At 55.3% G+C, this 19506-nt stretch overlaps 2 protein-coding genes across 2 annotated transcripts in view; both read right to left on the bottom strand.

The window, feature by feature from the left end:
* SLC6A7 (solute carrier family 6 (neurotransmitter transporter), member 7) overlaps nucleotides 1-13096 on the bottom strand; it is an 18540-nt gene extending 5444 nt beyond the window's left edge. Inside the window, exons 1-8 of the mRNA XM_012727683.1 lie at nucleotides 12960-13096; nucleotides 8197-8380; nucleotides 6458-6589; nucleotides 6064-6298; nucleotides 4535-4673; nucleotides 2903-3037; nucleotides 2124-2227; nucleotides 1801-1925 (exon numbers count right to left, since the gene is read on the bottom strand). Of these exons, the coding sequence (XP_012583137.1) occupies nucleotides 1801-1925; nucleotides 2124-2227; nucleotides 2903-3037; nucleotides 4535-4673; nucleotides 6064-6298; nucleotides 6458-6589; nucleotides 8197-8380; nucleotides 12960-12992 (1087 nt within the window). The 5' untranslated portion in view covers nucleotides 12993-13096. The remainder of the gene's footprint in view (nucleotides 1-1800; nucleotides 1926-2123; nucleotides 2228-2902; nucleotides 3038-4534; nucleotides 4674-6063; nucleotides 6299-6457; nucleotides 6590-8196; nucleotides 8381-12959) is intronic.
* A 5790-nt stretch (nucleotides 13097-18886) lies between these two features.
* The window catches only part of CDX1 (caudal type homeobox 1), a 15576-nt gene continuing 14956 nt past the window's right edge, over nucleotides 18887-19506 (bottom strand). Inside the window, exon 4 of the mRNA XM_004686567.1 lies at nucleotides 18887-19081. Coding sequence (XP_004686624.1) covers nucleotides 18887-19081 — 195 coding nt within the window. The remainder of the gene's footprint in view (nucleotides 19082-19506) is intronic.

Genomic DNA, 19506 nt, shown 5'->3' with positions numbered 1-19506 from the left:
CCCCCATTGGAAACCCCAACCCTTGGGGTCAGGGACACAGCACAGGGGCCCAGGGTAGGTCCCAACTCTCCACTGTGGGGAGCCATGACTCTGCCCCCCACATCCCGACTCACCATACACTCGGGTGACAGCGAGGCACGTGGTGATCACCACCACCATGAGCCCAAAGCTGGCACTGTAGTCATCCAAGAGAACCAGCCAGTACATGCCCCCCTGGAATACAAGTCACAACTCTGGGGTTCCCTTGCCCAAGCCTCATTCCCTGCCACTGCTCCTTCTCCACGTAGGAAGTGAGCTGGAAGCAGCCAGGCTGGGGGCGGGGAGAAAGATGATGGAGTCTTTCCTTCAAATCACCTGTTCTCATCTCAGGGAACCCTGGAGGCAGACTCCCTATTTGATTGATCAAGGGGTGAGGTCTCCATCCTGGCAAGGACAGACTCGGATTGTCAAGCAGGGACTCTGGGTACAGGCAAGGCTGTTCCTTGGGGGAGACAGTCTGGGTGACCAGTTTCTTCCCAAAGAGGAAGAAGCAGGTAGCTTTGGGGGTGCTCTGCCTGGCCATGGACCCTGGGCTTCCCAGCCCCACCCACCTGCCCCGCAGCGCCACTCACGTCTGTGGTGAGGACCAGCCCCATCAGGTACATGGATACGCAGATGAGCCCCGAGAACACGGCCTTCTTGGGCCTCAGGTAGTATGGGAACTCGTCTGTCACAGCTGTGACAATGGTCTCCAGAAAGGCAAACTGAAGGGGATGCGGAGGGGGTCTGTGTTTTGTCCCTCCCTCCCCCAACACACACAGACACACAGACATATCACGGACAGATGCACAAGGACACAGAGCATATTTACACACACACACACGTCACACAGATAGACACACCCGTCACACGTACAGCCACGCACACAGATACAGACACACATCACTCACCCCGCCCACCTATCACAGAGACACATACCACACAGAAGCAGTCACAGTCACACTTCTCACACACCGACACACCACACACAAGGTGTCCACTGGCAGAACAAGGCCCACCTGGCTGTCCAGGCCCAGGGTCAGCAGCATGAAGAAGAAGAGGAAGGACCAGAAAGGCGCCAGAGGCAGCATGGTCATGGCCTGTGGGTAGACGACAAAGGCCAGGCCGGGGCCTGGGCCGCCAGCACTCGGGTCAGTCTCGGGGGTGCGGCAGGCCCCCACATACCCACGCAAATGTGCATGGCTGCTTGCACCAGCTGGCACACACTCGCTTAGCCAAACCCAGAGAGGTGCACAAAGTACGTGCTGCAGACACGTTGTTAATTCCCGTGACACAGGCAAGCTCATTGTGGGTCCTCCACGGATATAAGTTGATAAAATAAATGAATTAAGAACAAGTACATGAATAAACACCAGCCCCGAACAGAAAACCTCATTTGAATACACATATGTTCACAATCACGGCACAAACAACCCCATGAACACACACACTTAGAAACATCATTGGCACAAGGCAGATTCACAAGAGCATTTGCGCCTTGGATTCAAGTGCACACAGACCTCCTGACACACAGGACATGACTCACTGGACAAGCGAAGCAAGTTACTGAGTTGAAACATAAGACGTCTTGGACAGAAATCGCTGCTGTCCGACCCTTCCCTCGGCACTTGGTCTCCCTTGCACACACGTGACGTGTCCCTCTACAAACCGCTGGGCCGACCCTTCCCTCGGTCTCCCTTGCACACATGTGACGTGTCCCTCTGCAAACCGCTGGGCCGCATGCACCGGCGCCTGCCAGACTCAGCAAGGCACCCTGCACACCTGCTTTGGCGACTTGATCCACAGGCACACCCAGCTCCTGAGACATGTAACCCAGGACCGAGAAGATGGCGAAGCCAGCCAGGATGCTGGTGATGGCGTTGCCCAGAGTGACGATGAAGGTGTCTCTGCGGAGGCCAGACACAGGCCAGGGTGAGCAGGTCCTCCAACACAGAGAGCCTCCCCGCCAGCCTCTACCCTCCTCCCAGCCCCTTCCTTCCCCAGACATTCTCCTCTCTCCACTCACTCCCCTCCCCCAAACACCCCCGCCCCCAAACTCCTCTCTCTAGCCACTCCCCTCCCAGGGTCTGAGAGGTTGCACTTACCTGTAGATGTTCTGATGAAATGTGTTGTAGGAGGCAAAAGTAAGGAGTCCCCCGAAGCCCACACCTAGGGAGTAAAAGATCTGCAGGGCAGCTTCGATCCACACCTGTGATGGGGAAGGACAGACATGGAGACCGCCAGTGTGTCAGGTCCAGGGGTGGTGCCGTCAAGAGCCTGGCTCACAAGTGCCAACCCGCTCCCACTCACACTTCAGGACCTGGGCAAGTCCCTCCCTTCTTTGAGCCTCAGCTTCCCCAGCCAGGATCCAGATGACCTCTAAGCTTGGTCCAGTTCTGAAGGAAGCACTGGCTCGTGTCAGTTTTCCATAGACTCATACTGACAGTAAGCCCATGGCCCGCCTTTCCTCCCTATCTGAATTGGGGTGTATTTGGATTCCAGCCCCACCATGTACTTGTACTCGCTTTTTGGGGCGAGAGGTCCCTTATCTGCAATGAGGGGAGGCGGACAGCAGCTACCTGCCAGTGGTGAGGATGAAACAGCTGAGCAGGGTGGGCACAACCCCTCAGCACAGAGCTCACTGTCACCACCATAACTACCGACACCCTCCCCCACACAGGAGACAGGTAGATGCCGGCTGGCCCACCCCGAGGGCACCCACTGATTCTCTGAGGCCTCAGTTTCTTCATCTGTGAAATGGAAGAATAATGTCTTCCTCACATATTGTCAAGAATAAGTAAAAACCAGTGTCTGGAACTTGGGACTCTGGGTGGAGGATTCCTTCAGGCCAGACTCCTCCCTCAGCACCCGCCCAGGGCCTCACCTTGGAAGACAGCAGGTGGTGGAACTGAGGTGTGAGATAGAACTGGATGCCCTTCCAGGCCCCCGGGAGGGTGACTCCTCGGACCAGCAGCATGAGCAGGATGAGGTAGGGGAAGGTGGCCGTGAAGTACACCACCTGGGATGGCAAGGCGGGCAGAGGCTGCTTTCCCCCCAGCTCCTCTTCCGGTTCCCCATCTTATTAACCCCCCCAACTTTGGAGTCCAGGACAGGAACAGCTATTATCCATAATGCTCATTCCACACACACTGCCCTCCCCTGCTCCTGACCTCGCCCCTTACCAAAGCTCTATCACTGCTTCTGAGACCATCCCAAGCCCAAGCTCTCTCCAGTATGGGCTGCCAGATCCTTGCCTGAATTGGGGCCCTCCCGTAAGTCTACTCTCCCTCCCAACCCCCCACCGCTGCACCCCACCCCAACCCATGGTCATAAGACACTTGATTTCCCAAATTCCCTCTGCCCTATCGTCATGTTCCCCAGCCTCTAGCCACTCCCTCTGCTCTCTCAAGTCTCAGTCACCCTCTGACTTCCCTCCCCAGACTTGCTCTCCTTACTTTCCAGCTTCTTTCACCTTGTCTTTCTAGTCTTTCTCTGAATGATTCTGTTCCCTGCAGACACTTCTCACAACTTTGCAGAAGGACAAATCCTAATTTATAAATGATTGCACAATTAGAAGGACTCAGGAAGTTTCCGAATCCTTCTAAAACCGTTTATGGCCCTTTCTGCACTTTACAACCTTCAATGGACATGTGTGATTCTCTTTCCAGCATCTCACTGGCTTTCTTCAGATAACAGCACCCCTGCTTTTCCTAGCTGGGGCTGACTCCCTCCCCAGCTGCAGCGTTGGGGCCCACACTTAGCCAGGCAGCTCATGCCATCCTCCTGGCCCCTGGGTTTGGGAGTGGGACCCTATCCAGCTCACCCAGTGAAGCCCAATTCTAGGATTTTGCAAACCAGGCAAAGGGGGAACCCTTCACTAGCAGGAAAGAGGTCAGCAGTAATGCTAGGGGCCACCTCATGAAAAGTGAGGCCTGAGACGGACCCACTCTGAGGAAAGCACTGCTGAATATCCCTCCTCCTCCCGTTCTCACTGGCCAGCTTGCACCCAGGTGGCTGGCCTCTGCAGGCCCCACCACCCAGACTGCCTGCCTGTCTGCTCGCTTCCACTTGGTTTTGGTTAATGGGATGCAACTACAGAACCACATGCTGCCATCATTTGAGACCCTAGACCCAGCCGTGCCTGCAGCCCAACCTTGAGATTTTTCCAACTGAGTGTGATGACTGAGCTCTGGTCACACTTGCATCTGGAAAAGCCCTGACCTGTGTGTTCACCCTCTAGGAATTCCACAGACACTCACTGAGCCCCTTCAGAGTGGCAGGTGCTGGCCAAGTGTTTACTCTTGAAGCCTGTGAGGCAGCCACGCCAAGCCAATCTTGCTTCCCTGTCCGTCCTCAGTCGGTGCTTCCCACCAATCTCCAACTGAGATTTACCCAGCTGAGGTAGATCTTTCCAAGTGAGGTCTACCCATCCTCTCAGACTCGGCCACACATTACCTCCTTCAGGAAGTCCTCTCCCGACCCCCCACCTCAGGCCTCCAGGGCCTCCCAGCTTCACCTTGCCGGAAGACTTCACCCCCTTGAGGATACAGAGGAACACGATGACCCAGGCCAGCAGCAGGCAGAGGCAGAGGTTCCAGCGAATCTCCCCGGGGCTGCCGATGCCCCGGCTGCCTTGGATGTGGAGGACATAGCGGCTGTGGGAGACAAATGTGGGTGTGACCCTGGACGTCCTGCCGTACTCCAGATGGGGACCCAGGCCGGCCTGCGAGGCTCTTCTGGCTATTCTCCTGTAATATCCCTCCTCCTCCCGTTCTCACTGGCCAGCTTGCACACAGGTGGCTGGCCTCTGCAGGCCCCACCACCCAGACTGCCTGTCTGCTCGCTTCCACTTGGTTTTGGTTAATGGGATGCAACAGCAGGAGACTGGAGGGTGGGAGAGTGGAGGGACAAGCTATTGGCACACACACACACATACACACCCTCCCCAACAACCTCCAACACCGATGCCATCTGGCCATGACAATTCTCGTTGGGCAGCCCTTCCTCAGAGGGCCCTAAAGTCTCCCTTGGTTCTAGTCCCTCTTCACTTGGCTGAGGGGAGTGGCACATCCGTCCCTCTTGCTACTCCTTCGTGTCTCCTCTCCCCTGGATTCCCTCACCTCTGTAGAATCCTTGCATAGACTCTCATTATGAATTCCTTTCACTGCTTCCTGCCTGCACCCCAAGGGACACACAGTGTTTCCATGGAGACCCCTGAAAGTGGCCAGTGACCAGAGCAAGTAAAGGGCTTGAGACACCTGGTCTGTGTCACCTGGTCAGTCAAGTCCCAACCCAGGGGTCAGGCTATTCTGGAATGTTCCAGAAGAAGAGGATCAGGAATGTAGGAGTCTTGATGCCAGGGCTGCCTCTGCCACCACCTACTGACAAGTCTCTGGGCTGTGTACTCTCAGCTATGAGCTGGGGCTTTGAGACCCACCGCTTTCTGAGGGCCCCATTCATAGGACAGAGTAGCCGCACGGGGAGAGTACTACCTGAGCTACCTGGCAAAAGTCCCCCAGCGATCTTTTACCCTGCTAAAATCCTAGCTCTCTTAGACTGATCGGAGCCGGGCTTTACTACATTACGAGGCATGGGTCTGGCCTGTGCTAAGTGCTTTGCTTCCTGATTGGTCATGCTCAATAAATATTTATTGAAAGAATGAGAAAATGGATAACATCTTATGAAGTGGGGACGGTCATCACCCTCTTGGGCAGAGGAGCAAGAGGAGGCTCTCAGAGGCTCCCACACTGCAGCAGCGTCCATTGAGTGCTCAGTATCAGCTGGACAGCATGGCTTACATGCCTTCTTTCCTTCTCCACCATCATGAGAGACACTACCTTCCTACCCACTTCATGGATGAAGCTTTAGAAGCTAAATACATCGTTCAAGGTCACAGAGCTGGCCAAGGGAGGGGCAGGAATTAAACACAGAATCCACCTGAGGAGGGCGCTTGAACTTGGCCTTCCAGCTGGGGAGCCCCTTGAGGACGGAGCACACTCCGGCCCTTGCCCCGGCCCCCAGGGTGCTGCTGCCAGGGGGCCTGACCTCCAGTACTCCTCGCTGGGGCTGACGGTGCCGCTCAGGTTGAGGGCCAGGGCCCCGTTGCCATCCTTGGAGCCTCTGTGCTCCCGACAGAGGTCGGTGTTCCACCAGTTGCCGCAGTGCTCCCAGGGAAGGTTGCTGGTGAGGGAGGCGAAGAGGTAGAAGAGGACATAGGCGATGATCATGTTGTAGTAGATGGCCACCAGGCCCACGATGAGCAGCATGGCCGCGCCGGCACCTGGTGGGGAGACGGGCTCCTTGCTGGCCGGCTGCATGGCCACGGGGAAGCCAACCCCTTCCTGGGCTTCATGGCCCTCTCTGCCTGGGGGCAGGGGAGTGCGGGACAACCTCTCTGCCTCCCAGGCCCAGTCCATCTTGGGGACCACTGAGACCTCACCTTTGAAGAGGGGGCTGATCTTCCAGACAGCTAGAGGCCCCAAGCTGGAGAACTGGCCCAAGGAGAGCTCAAGGAAGAACAGGGGTATGCCGCAGATGGCCAGCATGAGGAAGTAGGGGACGAGGAAGGCACCTGCAGCAGAGGCAGAAGTCAGAGAGGTTCTTAGGTGTGCTGGTCCCCTACTCGGGCCCCCACGTGGCAGACACCACCTGTGACGTAAGCGAGTGTTTCTGCTGGATCGGTACTATCTTCTTTGCAACCAGGAGATGCCAGAGGGCCAAGGGGACAGGTGAGGATTTGGCCACCTCTACAGCCCCAGGGACAAGGTCAGGAACCAGGTTCAGAGCAGATATTGTGAATGAATAACTGAGTGAACGAACGAAAGCGTGAATTCCCTGCCGAAGAAAGCCTACGCTCCTCCATGCAGAAATCAACACCAGCAGAACGTGGCTCCCATCTCACCCATTTCTCCCCCTCCTCTGACGCTGTGGCTGTCACCTGTGGCCTCGTGTGCTCAGTATCTCTCTTTTTTTTCTCATCTCAGCCACCAGCTCCCTGAGAGAACTTCCCACCACCATATGGTGCTGGAAGGGGTGCCGTCACGCCAGCCAGCTCCCTGCCCACCTCGCCCAGGCACACGTCCCCAGCCAGGCAGGTTCGAGACCAGCCTTGCAATTCTTCAAATTCAACCAAGGAGGGTGGTGCTGTGTAGGAAGTCATTCTGGCATTCTCTGTAGCTGCCCCGTCACCCCAGTGCAAAGAGACAGCCAGGCTCAGGAAACAATGAGGTCATCGCAGGGAAAGGGGGAAGAGCCAGGAGCGCGGGAGAGGGTGGACAGGGCAGCACAGGGAACTGTGGACGTGATGGCGCTCCAGGCTGCTCAGAGGCCAGCCGAGACCACTCTGCAGTCACATTGGTCTGTCTGTCCCTTACTCCTTCCAGTTCTAGTTGGGTTTCTGTCACTCTGCCAATAGACATTTCCTGGAGTTGGGGGAGAGATGAAAACGTCCAGTGCCCACAGATACAGCTCTAGAGAAGGCGGTTCCCAGTGGAATGTTGGATCTATGACCTTTTGACCTTGAGCAAAGAACTTGGCCTCTTCCCTTCTTCAAGACAAAGGTGCCCACCAGGAGGGCATCACCAGGGGCAAAGGGCAGGGGAAGCAGCAAGGCCTGGCCAACGGGAGGCGCTCAACCCCAGGCACAGTTGAAGAGATTTGGAACAGCAACCTGGCAGAGAAGCAGGGACCTTGGCGGATTTGTTTAAGATGGGAGAGAACTGGTGTTTGCAGTCTGTGTGGAAGGAAGCAGGAGGTGGGGACACAGTGAGAATGACTGATAGAGGAAGGTTCTGGAGGGGGGGCTGTGTGTGGCAAAAGGGAAATACTAAGAGCATATGTTTATGAGGCTGCGGCAGCCCACTGCCCCTCACTAATGGCTCGGGGAGTGCCAGCCTTGGGGAGAACACCATGTGGGCATCCAGGCTGGGATGAAAGACAGGGACTTAGCTGCCCCCCCCCTTCCTGAGGCCCCAGCCCCACCGTGGGTGAATCCCAGGAGATTGATGAAAGTCACACGGTTGGGTGAGCTCCCTGCTCCGGGCCCCCGGCCACTAGACACCACTCTCAACTGGCTCAAGGTCACAGAGGAGACAGGAGAAGGCCGCTAAAATCTTCACTCTACCCCAAGCCTGGGCTTGTGTCCCTGGACACCCCTCCGGCAGGACGGCAAACCCCTACCTCCTCCGTTGGTGTAGGCTCTGTAGGGGAAACGCCAGACGTTCCCCAGGCCCACACAGTAACCGATGCAGGAGAGCAGGAAGTCCAGCTTGCCTGTCCAGTTCCCCCTGTCTGCAGCAAAGTCCACGTCCAGGTCGACATCACCCTGGTCACTTGGGGTCATCAGCAGGTCTGGGGTGATGGGCTGCCAGTGACAGAGAGCCAGGGGTGAGGGAAGGAAGTCAAGGCTAGGTTGAAACCATGACTCCCCCAGATAGGAACGCAGAATTGAACAGGGCATCATGTCATGCAAAGACGCACTGTGGTTCAGGTCACTTGCTGCTCAACCTAGCTGTGATGGTCCCTGCCACAGGGGGCTTAGGCGGCTAACTTGAACGATGCTGACTGGGTATCGAGTGGGTACCATGTGCTCACATCATCCAATTTTGATCTCAAAACAACCCTATCAACTAAGTGTTCTTCCAAGCTTCAATTGAATGAGTGGGGAAACTGAGGCTCCAAGAGGCACCCTGAAGTAAGCAAGACTTTTATATCGTTGGCTAGTGGGGGACCTGAAGGTCCCGTCTTCTGAATCTCCATCGTCAACTACCACAGCTGGAATCTGGCTCCTCTACCCTGAGCACCCCATTCTAAGAGCTCCTTGGACAGCTGGAGCATATTCAAGGGGCAGGTGGCCAGGTGGCAAGATGTTGAGGAAAAGAGGTTACAGGAGGACAAGAGGAAGCAGCAGAGCTTTGGCACAGAGAAGAAAGGACTAGAATTCTGGGACCACGGGCTCCCCAGAGGGAGGGGCTAGATGGAAGCCCAGGGAAGCCTTGAGGACTGTGACTATTAGAGCAAGAAGAAGCTTCTTAAGCAGTGATCTGTCTCACAAAGTCCGAATCCTCCTGTCACTGGGGAGCCCACAGGGACCAGAGAGGCATGCTTTGCGCGGCTCACAGGCCAGCTGTCTTTAAAGCCCCCTTTGAGGCTAGGTTGAAATCATGATGCCCCCAAACAGGAACGTAGAATTGAACAGGGCATCATGCAAAGATGCACTGTGGCTCAGGTCACTGCCGCTTGACCTGGGCTGCTGTGGTCCCTGGGCTTTGGTGGCTCTGAACTTGAATGATGATGACTTGGCATTGAGGAGCGGCTGGTTCCACTGGGCACCCTCCACCTGGGCTGGCGCGAGAGATGGCACCCTCCTCCAGCTGCTGGATATGAGTGAGTGTGTCCAAGGGCTGGCAGGGCGCTGGCCTGCCAGGAAGCCCAGACACACCAGGACGAGTGACTGAAATTCAGATAGCTGTGCTCAGCAAGTGACACGGGGGTGAGTCTGAGGCAGGGAGACAGACCTTCCCTGCTTGCCCCTGAAAATCACACCCAAGGGGCCTCATGTGATCCATACAAGAACTTCCTAGGTGTAGACACCTACTTGGGTTGGGTGACAACCGGTAAAGAAGGAAGACCAGTTATCAAGTGACGGCCATGGGTTTCAGAAGGAGAGAGGAGCTGTGTAGCCAGTGAGGAGTGGTTGTGGGGAATAGAAATTCCACTAGACTAGGGGTCAAGAGACTGCGGTATCTAGTGTCCGGTGAAGGCCGACTCATCATGTGACTTCAGCAAAGGGTCTTTGAGCCTCAGTTTCCCCACCTGGACATTGAGGGGTTTGGAGAGATAAGTGTTTCCCAAACTAGACTGTTCATGCGTGTCATCAGAAAAAAGTCTTGAGTCAAAGAAATCTGAAAAAAGCGGGATGAACACAAAGTACAGGTTTTCTTTGGTGCAGGACTTGTCAGGCCCTTCAATGGCCCCGGCATCGCTATTCCAAATGAGGACTAGAATAGACATTATTTCCCATTTCTAGTTCAGAAAAGGGTTTCGGTGAGCTAGTGTGCTAGGGTTCCTGTGGGAGGCTGGGAGGGGTATAAGTCTAGTAAATTCCTCTTGAGTATTCTTCTTTGGGGCAAGACTCAACAAAAAGACTTCACTGGGGCACTGGTAGTGGCCCCGGACCAGAGCAGATCCCATGCAGGGACTCAGTAAATAGCCACTGACCAGATTTGCTTCTTCCCCTTTCTGGCTGCAACCAAGCAGGTGTTCACACCCAAGTCAGATGGTAACAAAGAAAGTTCGGCAAGGGTTGTCAAAGCAGCATTGTGGGCACAGAGGGTGAACACGACAGGATGAAGTTCAGCTGCACGGCAGGGCTGGGGCAGGCAGCTGGGTGGCAGAACTAAGAGGAACTAAGGGGACAGTGCTGGATTAACTCAGGGACAGTGAGGACCCTGGTGGGGATCCTGCCTGAGGCTGGCAAGGGCCAGAAGGTGATGGTGATGGGGACAGGTTGGCATCATCACCATGGGTGACAGCGATGGTGATGAAAAGCACGCAAAAGCTGCTGTTGCAACGAGCGAGGGCCAAGGGTTGAAAAAAGAATATGCTTGGAAGTCCCTCAACTGTAACCTCAGGCATGCTGGGATGGGGGTGCCGCAGCTCCCAGACCCCTTCTGTCTGATGCTCCTTTCCCCATGGTTCCTTTCCAGCTCAGTGAGCAACAGCTCTCAGAGCCACTCCCAGGTGAGCCCCAGAGTGCTGGGGCGGCAGCCAGTTGACACTGGCCCTTAGTATGGGGCAATGTGATGGGCTGTCACCCTGTGATCCCCAGCCCCATTCAAGCCAGCTGCAGGAGTGTCCAGTAATGAGGTTCCTCTGATCCCTCCCGAGAAGCTGCTGCCCTTTCCCTGCTCGAAGAGCTGTCCGCTCTGTTTCCATGGTGACAAGAGTTCCAAGAGCAGGATGCTGCCAGCTCTTCCGTCCCCCTCCTTCCCCAATCAGAGGGAAGCCTGCTCCTACTCTGGGGGAAGGAGATGGGGTCCTCCAACGCTAAGCCAATCCCAAGCCTGCCTGGAGCCCCTAATCCCATCATGAGGTGAATCCCAGGAGGTTGGCACAGAATCGGGACAGAGGAAAGCAACAAATCAATGGGACAGGGTTGGAGGCTTCAGGAGTCGCTGCACAACTGCGTCTGGGTGTGACTCTTACCCCTGTTCTCTCCAATCCCCAGCCAGTCACACAGGAGACAAACCACAGTTTGCCAGCTCTGTACCCCGCTTTGAGGAACCAGCAGCAGCAGGGACTGGGGAAGGTATGACTGCCCCAGCCAAGGTTCTCAGCTCTTCTTCAGGGTGAGCGAGACAAAAGGGGTCTGGGGTGCAACTCCTTCATTGTGCAGATGAAGAAACTGAGCTTCAGGGAGAGGAAGGGAGGAGCTCAAAGTCCAGCTGCGAATTCCGGGCAGAGCAAGACAAATCCTAGCCCCCAGCTCTCCACCCAAGCTCCTCTGAACAACGTCACTCCTTTGATGCTACCTGGCACTTCGCTCCTTCACCCCTTCTTCGTGAGACCAACGGAGGAAACACTGAGGTCTGGTGGCTGCAGTCCAGGGCTTTGGTTACTACACCTCTTGGGCCTCAGTTTCCTTGTCTTTAAAATGGGAAGACAGGACTCTGGAACTGAGACTTCACAGAAGAGCGCATGTGCATATGTGTGGGCCTGTGGCCGATGGCAGAGGCTCTTGTGGGGAGGGAGAGGAAAGGGGAGAGAGTAGGAGAAAGGACAAGCATGAGGGCAGGCGCCAGAAGACCCAAGAGCTACACAAGTGATCCCAAGAATGCACTCAGGTAAGTGAATAAAAAATACCTATAGTTACAGGGGGGCCCCCAGGGCTGGGCTGCCCAGGGACAGAGAACTTGAATGAGCTTGTGCTGTGGATATGGAGAGACATGGAAGCTGAGGCTTCAGGATAACTGGCTTCTGCCTTAGGTCCCTGTCAGTTTACCACTCTCCCCTCCCCCACCCCAGGACAATGGAGCCCCATTGGTGGCTGGTACTGGAGATGGCAACCCCAAGTCACAGCAAGTGGGTGCAAAGCCAGTACCCAAGAGTTCTGACTCCTTGACTAGAACTGACCAGAAAACTTCCCGCAATCCTCTCCCTCCCTGGCACACAACTTGTCTGGAAGGTCCAATCCCACAGGACAATGTGGGGGGGAGCCTGAGGCCAGGCCCAGGGCCCAGGTCCAATCCAGGCTGGACCACCTCTCCCATGCCAGCTGCTACTCTATGCCCATATTCCTTGGGAACCCATTTCCCTTGCACCACTTTAGCTCTGTTGAGGGGCAGTGTGGGTCTCAGCAGGGAAGCTACAGCTGCAGGGAGAGAAGGCTGGGGGAAGCCAGTGGAGGGGGTCCACAAGGCAGAGACAGGGGCAAGAAGCCTGCGGCCCCTGCTGGCTCTCTGAAGCTGCTCCAGTGTAAGGGGCACGGACCGGGTCCCAGGATGCTCCCCATTCCCCAACCCTAAATTCGTCCAGCTCAAGGCTGGTGCTCAGCTCTTTAACACCTCCATCCTGCAAGCCATCCCTAGGGGAAATGCTCCTGGGGACTTGGGAGGGTGGGTGTCTAGTCCCTGCTACCCCAAACCTGCACTTCCTGGGGCTGCAGACACCTGTTCGCAGGACCCGCTCTGGCCACATTACATTTACAGCGACCCCCTGACCCGAGTGGGGAAGCTGGGGGTTGGGGGTGAGGGGGCTAGAGGCCCCCCCTCCCCTGCAGCCCATGACCCCGCCTCTCCGTGCATCCGGGAAGCGCAGTCTGGTCTCCCCCAGAGCCCTGAGTCGGTTTAAGTGCCCGATCCTATCCCCCCAGGGCCTCGATGAGCGCGGGTCTCTGCGCCCCTCCCAGAGGTGCGCCACCCCGACCAGTTTTCGTGCCCTACCTTTCGGAGGTGAGCTCCCTGGAGCTTCTTCATCTTGGAGGGCGGCTTGCTGGGGCTTTCCCGGCTTGGCTTCCTCTGAGCTCAGAGAACCAGCAAGGGAGCCAGCAGATGGATCTTGCCGCCGGCCTGCCTCCGCGCCTTGGCCGGGGCGGCTCCCGCGCTCTGGCGGGGTGGGGGTGGTCGGGCGCGGGCGCTGCCGTCCGTAGGCTGCGGGCGTGGGGCGCGTGCGGGCGTGGGGCGCCGGCCCAGCGCTGCGAATGCCCTGCCTCTCCCTGCGCAGCGCTGGGGGCTGGGGAGGGGTGCAGGGCTACACCCGCGTAGACAACCAGACAGACGGGCTGCCTGCCGGACGGACGGCGGGGGGGATGCGTGCGCCCCCGCACGTAGGGCTGCCGATTGGAGGGGCTGAGCGCGAGAAGAGGGGGGTCCGCGAGGGAAACCTTGCGGAGATCTGGAGGCCCAGGCCACCGTCTCCTGCGTGACCTTGGGCAAGTAACCTGCCCTCTCTGGGGCTCCCTATTCCCATTTGGGGGATGAGGGAGACCAGCCAAGCCAGGGACACTGACAGCCGGCTTTTGGGTCAAAGTATCCCAGTGCCTCTTCCTCCTAGCTGTGACCTTGCCTTTCGTCTGCGAAATGGGAATAAGAATCTTTTCTGGGCATGGGGGGAATTGGAAGGGGATAGAGCATAGAAAACATTTAGCCCTGGCGTAGGAAAAGGGCTTAGTTGATGTTTATTGACTGGGTCTGCGGATGCCCGCTCCTGCCAAAAGTCAGGTATTCATCCAATCCACGAATTTTATGGAACATGTAAAGAGTCCAGGCTCCTGGAATGGACCAGCACAGTGACCTGGAGAGGCAGCAGCGTTATCTTTCTATTACAGGTGAGGAAACTGAAACCGAGGCTGTTACTCATTCAAGGTCACAGAGCGAGCGAGTGACTCCGTGACAGAGTCGGCCTCATGCACAGGTTAATGGTGGTCCTGGACACTCCTGCTTCCCTTGGGATGAAAGCAAATCAGGCAGGTCTGGGCCAGGAGGAGGCAACGGGCCTGTGTCATTCTGTTACTCAGATCATACGACCTGGGCTCCGGGACACTAGCACTGTGACCTTGGGTGTGTGATTTCACACCTGTAAAATGAGCCACCTGCCCACCAGCCGGCTGAACCATTCAGAGCGTGGCCAGAGTCTGGAGACCCTGTGGCTGGGGCCAGACATCGTGGGCACTAGTCTGTGGGACTGAACCGGAAGCTGCAGTGGGCCTGGACTTTATATCACTCTGCACCTTGCAAACCATGTCCCTTTCACTCTCAAAGTGTCCCAGTAAAAACACTAGATTACACGGTTGTCCTACTACCAACCAACAGTGGAGGCCTTTGGGGACTGAAGGCCAGGGAGAACAAGGCGGCAAGGGAAAAGTGGAAGAGGTGGGCCAGGGCCATGGCTCCTATCTCCCTGGGCCCCACTCAGCTGTTCTTGCCTTAAGGGCAAGCCAGGGATTCTCCAGACCCAAGAGGAAGGAGCACCGGCTGTGAATGTTGAGCAAAGCTTTCATTGACCCTGTGTCTAATTTCTAGTTCTTGCCAAGAGCCTGAGAGCACAGCCTGCTGCGTGCCCACTTTGCACCAGAGGGGACCAGCTCAGAGGGCCCGGGTGCCCAGGGACACACAGAGGCCAAGGTCCCTTCCCCAGAGCCTCTCACCACCATTCACAGGTGGCAGCTTAGCTGAAGCATCTTGTTGTTTGAGTTACACTAGACCCTATGGAAGACACCAGAATCATAGGAGCAGGGAGCCAGGCAAGGCTGACACCCCATATCGCTGGGGTGGGAGGGGGGGAGCTGGCCCCCAGGGGACAGAAGGCAACAGGGCTGGGGCTTTGGCCTTCCTGAGCACGGGCATCACAGGGTGACTGCTGAGCGTCCATGTAGGTCCAGGGGTTATGTGTGCACAGGAGTCCAGGCCAGACCTTTCAGACTGGGAAACTGAGGCCCAGGAGAGGCAGGGTTTGTAGGATTACAAAGTTTCAGTGGCGTAGAGGCAGGGTCAGGCCTAGAATCCAGGCCCCGGTCCTGTCTAGATTGTGCCTCCAATTCATATTCCTCAGCCATCCTTTTCGCCTTCCACAGTCCCTGTTGCTAAATCTGCAAGTTTTGCCAGCCTCTGTTGTAGAAGTCAACCTACCCCCTGAAGACCCAGTTTTATGATCATAGAATTGGCAGTGATTCGGCTACCAAGGGTGTTGGAATTGCTGTTACCAGCGTCCCCCGCCCCCCATTCCAGATGAGGTTTGGGTGCTACTTGGCGAAATACCTGCTTAGGAATCCCAACCAGTAAGACTCACCCTCTCTCCCTTTCCTTCTCCCACCTTTCTTTCCTTTTCTGTTTCTCCTGGCCTCACATCAAACCAGAAATGAAACGGTAGTGCGTGCTGATTATAAGGAAAGTATTTGATGAAAATGTGCTTCCTTTTATTCTACAGAGAGATATTTTTAAATGCATATAAATAAACATTTTTAATTTGCTTAACTGTTCAGACTGTATAGCTGTAGAGCATGTGTTTTGTTATCCAGGGAGTGGCGACTGTGGAAAATGGGAATGCAGACTGCTAGCCCATCTGGTGTGATTCAGGAAAGTAGTTCCAGATCAGCCAGGCTGGAGCAGGATCGCTGTGCAGTCGCCTTGCCCCAGGTCTGCTGTACTCCCGGGTTCTGCATGCCACTGGCTGGGCCTCTCAGGCTGGCTGCTTCCGCCACCACAGTCCTCCTGTGTCCCCTTCATAATCTCTCTCTCACTCACACACACACATTTACGCACACGTGCACGCACACACACACACACACGTCCCACCCCCTGGCATGCTGGAGAAGCACACCCTCCGCAGATCCTGAGTTCCTCCCTAGAGGATCTGACCCTCTCTGCTTGAACCTTACACCAATCTCTTAGCAATCAATGATGGAACTGGCTCCCCCACAAGCTGGGGGTGCTCAGTGTGGTGGCCAAGGGCTCTGACCCTCTGAAGTTGCAAGCCTGTTTCTGATTCCCTAAAGGCCACGCCCAGGCCATGGACTTTTGAGGACCAGGCCAGATCTGAATTTTGTCTGAATTCCTGGTCTCCAGTGCCGGATCTGGAGGGTGTCACAGGGAGGGGCATAACAGCATTAGATGTGAGGCAGAACCAGCCTGGCCATTCCAGATAGGAAGCCGGAATAGTTCTTAGCCATGGGGTGGCTGCAGGGTCTGATAGAACATGTAGGATCTCTTCCCAGGGCCATTATAACACCCAGCTTCTGGAAGAACTCTCTGGATGATGGAGAAGTCACTACTTCAAAGGTAGCTAATGGCAATGTTTGGAAATTGTCAGAGAGAAACTTTTTCATAGAGTTCCAACACCAATTGGTAGGTGACTGCCAACCCTACCTGTGGGCCCCATCCTGTCCCCTCCCATACCTGACTGGTGGGCAGCAGCTACAGCTCACCTGGCCTCCGATCGCTGCAGAGCCGCCCGGTGGCTGGGTCAAGCCTGTCCCATCTCAGGGACACAAGCTGTCCACAATCTGTCCTCAGCACTGGGGATGGGGGTTTAAACATGAGCCAGCCCACGGGCCCCTCGTACCAGGACAACAGTCTCAGGGACAGGAGGCTAAAACGTAGCACCCACTAACTGTGTGCTAGAACTGAGCTAACCACAGTTTGAGGCTATTGTATTTTATTTCCATTTGAGAAATCCGGATACTGAGGCTCAGAGGAGCCAAGTAACCTGCCTGAAGCCTCAGAGGAAGTAGTCAAGTTGGAACCCAGGCATCTGCCAACCAAACCTGCCACTGAACAGTCATAGTTGAAAATGTGGGCCTCGGTCCCTTGGCAGCCCCATATTCTTGAGGACGTGGAGTTCAGTGGGGTGCTGGGAGTGGGTTGCTGAGTTGTGAAGCATGGGAAAGGCTGCTTAAAGACAATTCTAGATGAAATAACATCTGTTATTTTAAAAATAATAATAATAATGCTAGGATGTGCTAATGCCCCACTGTGGTCCTCCCAGGTCTGTAAGACTTCCCAAACATACTTGACCAGCGCCATTTCTGCTTGGTAAACAAGGTCCCTGATTCTACAAGTGGGGAAGCAAAGGCCCAGAAAGGGAAAGCAATTAGCCCAGGGTCACACAGGAAATGTTTCTGAAGATCAGAAAACCATGCCCACTTGTTGCCAGCCTCTCTTCCACTACTTCCTCTTCCCTCTGCTTCTCAAATCCTAACGTTGTCTCCTCTACCACCCGGCCAGTGCCACTGCTCTCTGGGGCTGTGTCAGCTGGGCCCCACCTCACATCATTGGACGGGGCCCAGGAACAAAGGGCAGGAGACTGCACACATATTTCATGGTGAGGCCACTTCCCAGAACAATAAATAAAGGGGTGGGAAGCTGGCACCAGAGTCCTCTAGGGAGAGGTGTTCCCAGGTGGCAGATAGCTGCCCACCTTCAGAAAGGAAGAGTTTTTAAAAATATCTTAAAATTGTACTTTAAGTTCATTTTACTTATATTCTTTCTTACCCTTCTTTCTTCTTGGCCTAGCCAGCATCACTTGTCCTTTGGGTTCAGCTCAAATGCCACCTTCTCCAGGAAGCCTTCTTGGCTTCCCAAGATCCTTGGACTCTTTGTTCCTCAGATGCTCAGGTCCAGATGGGGTCATGTGGGTTCCCTGGGTCTACTCATACTTGGCACATAGGGGAATTCAACGAATGTCTATTGAAAGAAAAACCTAGCCTAGAAATTCTTGAAAAATTCAAAACTGATTATTCACTGACAAAATGGACTTAGAAGTTTACATAACCTTGGGGCCTCCCTGGTGGTATAAGGGGTTAAGTCTCAGCATTATGGAGTTATCCGCAGCCACTGAGGCACAAGTTTGATCCCTGGCCAGGGAGCTGACCCACATGGCACAGCGGACCTCTCTTGTCCTGCCCACTGCCCACTGCTCCCCTCAGCAGTGTGTTCCAGTCGATCCACCTGTTCTGCTCCCCACTCTTCTCTGGTGAATCCTCTCACCCTCTCGCACCTCTGGCATATACCCCAGCTCTTGTATGCATAAATAAGTAAATCTTAAAAAAAGAAAGTTTACATAGTCTCATAGACTTACTCCAACAAGGTTGTTTTGATCTTGTAAAGACATTTTAGAGATGACCGGTTCGGAGCCTACAGAGACTGGGAGGGATGATATAAATGTTAGGGGATGATGATGTCTTTAAAAATTTCCTTTAATGCCATGTGTAGTGATCTTTGCACATTTTTAAAAAGAGAAAAACATTTATTCTTGAAGTTGCCTCCAAGAGTCTACTCTACGGAAAATGTTTGTTCATTGTGAGCTCTGCTTGCTCCAGAGAAAGTCCTCAGGAAGCTCCCTGGGATCTGGTGGCCAGCCTGGTGGGGGTGGTAGCAGGAGTCTGCTCCTTCCCAACTGAGGATTCTGGTGAGGGGCCATGGCTCTGCAGCCCAGAGAGGAACAGTTCTCAGAGCTGCCCTTCGGCCAGTCCTGTGGGCTTTGTGCTCAGTATCCAGCAAGACGTGAAAGTGGGCCCAGAAGCAAGGCTGCAGGAGGCAGGTGCAGGAGGCAGCTGACCATATCCTCCCCAAGCTTGCCCTCTTCCCCAAAGAGAAAAGGGGGGCCTGGGCCTTATCTTGGCTCCTTCCCCTGGCCCCCTGGGGATGGCAACCTCTCACCATTGCACCTATCTCCCTGAGGCCTAGCTCATAGAGCTGGGAAGAGTTCTTATCCAGCAGGAGCCCTGCACAGATGAGCTGACAGGTGCAGGCATTGGGTGTCCAAGGTCACCCAAAAAGTCAGGGGCAGGCAGGGCTGGGTCTCAGACCAGACTCAGGGAGCCGTGTTCCCAGCACCTGAGTGCCCAAGGCCCCCAGGCGGCAGCCCCTGCCGGCTACGCCAGGTACTCTTCCTTGACAGGCAGCGGGGACGATGGCCCCAGGAGGCTGGCGGAACTGGAGCACAGGCCTCCCAGCGGTGGTCCAGTGGGCAGTGGCTGTGGGAGTTGCTGCTGCTGCTGCTGCTGCTGCTGCTTCTTCTTGTTCACTTTACGCTCTTTTGCCCGCCGATTTTGGAACCAGATCTTCACCTGTGGGATGAGAGAATATAAAGGGAATAAGTAAGTAGTAGGGGAAACACAGGACAGGCTAAGAGGGAGAGGGGACAGCGGAGCAGGGATTTCACAATATGGCAGCATGGCCTCCTTCTGGCTAGAGCCACCAGCCCATCCATGAGCCCCGAACACATTTTCCCTCTAGCATTTACTCTCCTATCTTCAAGACAATGTTCTCTGTCAATTTCTTCCCTATTATCTTCTTTTGTTTTGCATTTTAAAAAATGATCTTCCCTGTTATATTTTAAGGCCAGGTTCTAAGCCCCCTCCTCCAGGAAGCCCTCCTGTGACTTCTCCCTCCTCTGGATTTAATCTGCCCTGATCATAGCCTGCTGCAGCTTAGAGCTAACCCCCTTTCCCTCGATTGGGGTTTGGGATATTGGGTCTTACAGAGGGTGTGG

Source organism: Condylura cristata, unplaced genomic scaffold (genome assembly GCF_000260355.1).
Source record: "Condylura cristata isolate star-nosed mole 26May11 unplaced genomic scaffold, ConCri1.0 scaffold00021, whole genome shotgun sequence".
Lineage (NCBI taxonomy): Eukaryota > Metazoa > Chordata > Mammalia > Eulipotyphla > Talpidae > Condylura > Condylura cristata.
Note: the sequence above shows the minus strand (reverse complement) of the source record. Positions and strands in the feature narration are given on the sequence as shown.